This window comes from Oncorhynchus nerka, unplaced genomic scaffold (assembly GCF_034236695.1).
Source record: "Oncorhynchus nerka isolate Pitt River unplaced genomic scaffold, Oner_Uvic_2.0 unplaced_scaffold_3557, whole genome shotgun sequence".
NCBI lineage: Eukaryota > Metazoa > Chordata > Actinopteri > Salmoniformes > Salmonidae > Oncorhynchus > Oncorhynchus nerka.
Window position 1 is genome coordinate 5759 of NW_027037737.1, and position 2311 is coordinate 8069.

General features: G+C 50.7%; 1 protein-coding gene across 1 annotated transcript; it reads left to right on the plus strand.

The window, feature by feature from the left end:
• Nucleotides 1-216: 216 nt before the first annotated feature.
• On the plus strand, nucleotides 217-1437 carry LOC135566730 (protein rtoA-like). Its single transcript, XM_065014355.1, has one exon. The coding sequence runs from the start codon at nucleotides 217-219 to the stop codon at nucleotides 1435-1437; it is 1221 nt and encodes a 406-aa protein (XP_064870427.1).
• Nucleotides 1438-2311: the final 874 nt, after the last annotated feature.

A 2311-nucleotide genomic window follows, 5' to 3' on the forward strand; every position in this document is an offset into this window, starting at 1 on the left:
ACCATCCTCAACGGTGTTGACAGTGAGAGATTTGACTTTATTGGTGACAATTGGTGTGTTGTCTTGTATATGATGTGTGTGTGTGTCCTCCATGCGTCTTGCGCGTTTGTGTGTGTGTGTATGTGTGTGTGTGTGTGTGTGTGTGTGTGTGTGTGTGTGTGCATCTTATCAGACGTGATACAACAGCACAAAATTGCACCACAAGATGGCAGGGACATGGTAGCACAGGTACTCCACAAGACCAATGGACATGGTAGCACAGGTACTCACAAGACCAGCGGACATGGTAGCACAGGTACTCACAAGACCAGCGGACATGGTAGCACAGGTACTCACAAGACCAGCGGACATGGTAGCACAGGTACTCACAAGACCAGCGGACATGGTAACACAGGTACTCACAAGACCAGCGGACATGGTAGCACAGGTACTCACAAGACCAGCGGACATGGTAGCACAGGTACTCACAAGACCAGCGGACATGGTAGCACAGGTACTCACAAGACCAGCGGACATGGTAGCACAGGTACTCACAAGACCAGCGGACATGGTAGCACAGGTACTCACAAGATCAGCGGACATGGTAGCACAGGTACTCACAAGACCAGCGGACATGGTAACACAGGTACTCACAAGACCAGCGGACATGGTAGCACAGGTACTCACAAGACCAGCGAACATGGTAACACAGGTACTCACAAGACCAGCGGACATGGTAGCACAGGTACTCACAAGACCAGCGGACATGGTAGCACAGGTACTCACAAGACCAGCGGACATGGTAGCACAGGTACTCACAAGACCAAAGGACATGGTAGCACAGGTACTCACAAGACAAGCGGACATGGTAGCACAGGTACTCACAAGACAAGCGGACATGGTAGCACAGGTACTCACAAGACCAGCGGACAAGGTAGCACAGGTACTCACAAGACCAGCAAACATGGCAACACAGGTACTCACAAGACCAGCAGACAAGATAGCACAGGTACTCACAAGACCAGCGGACAAGGTAACACAGGTACTCACAGGACCAGCGGACATGGTAACACAGGTACTCACAAGACCAGCGGACATGGTAACACAGGTACTCAGAAGACCAGCGGACATGGTAACACAGGTACTCACAAGACCAGCGGACATGGTAACACAGGTACTCACAAGACCAGCGGACATGGTAACACAGGTACTCACAAGACCAGCGGACATGGTAACACAGGTACTCAGAAGACCAGCGGACATGGTAACACAGGTACTCACAAGACCAGCGGACATGGTAACACAGGTACTCACAAGACCAGCGGACATGGTAACACAGGTACTCACAAGACCAGCGGACATGGTAACACAGGTACTCACAAGACCAGCGGACATGGTAACACAGGTACTCACAAGACCAGCGGACATGGTAGCACAGGTACTCACAAGAGTTGGTAACAATAACTGACAACAGGGAACAGAGGGCACATATATACACATACTGATCAGGGGGAAATGGGAACCAGGTGTGTGTTATCAGACAAGACAGTTCAGGGTTGATGATAATGAATCCCGTTCAGTGACACCTAGAAGGCCAGGTGACCTTCTAGAGGTCTACGTCACCGTCCTTCTAGAGGTCTACATAACCTGGCCTTCTAGAGGTCTCAGTCAGCCCATTATCTACTGGCTCTATCCCCCCTCAGTCAGCCCATTATCTACTGGCTCTATCATCCCCTCAGTCAGCCCATTATCTACTGGCTCTATCCCCCCTCAGTCAGCCCATTATCTACTGGCTCATTATCTACTGGCTCTATCCCCCCTCAGTCAGCTCATTATCTACTGGCTCTATCCTCAGTCAGCCGATTATCTACTGGCTCTATCCCCTCAGTCAGCCCATTATCTACTGGCTCTATCCCCTCAGTCAGCCATTATCTACTGGCTCTATTATCTATCTGGGCTCTATCCCCTCAGTCAGCCCATTATCTACTGGCTCTATCCCCCTCAGTCAGCCCATTATCTACTGGCTCTATCCCCCTCAGTCAGCCCATTATCTACTGGCTCTATCCCCCTCAGTCAGCCCATTATCTATCCCCCTGGCCCATTATCTACTCCTATCCCCTCAGTCAGCCCATTATCTACTGCTCTATCCCCCTCATTATCTACTAGCTCTATCAGTCCCCATTATCACTGGCTCTATTCTCAGCCCATTATCTACTGGCTTAGTCGGCCCATTATCTACTGGCTCTATCCCCTCAGTCAGCCCATTATCTACTGGCTCTATCCCCTCAGTCAGCCCATTATCTACTGGCTCTATCCCCCTCAGTCAGCCGTA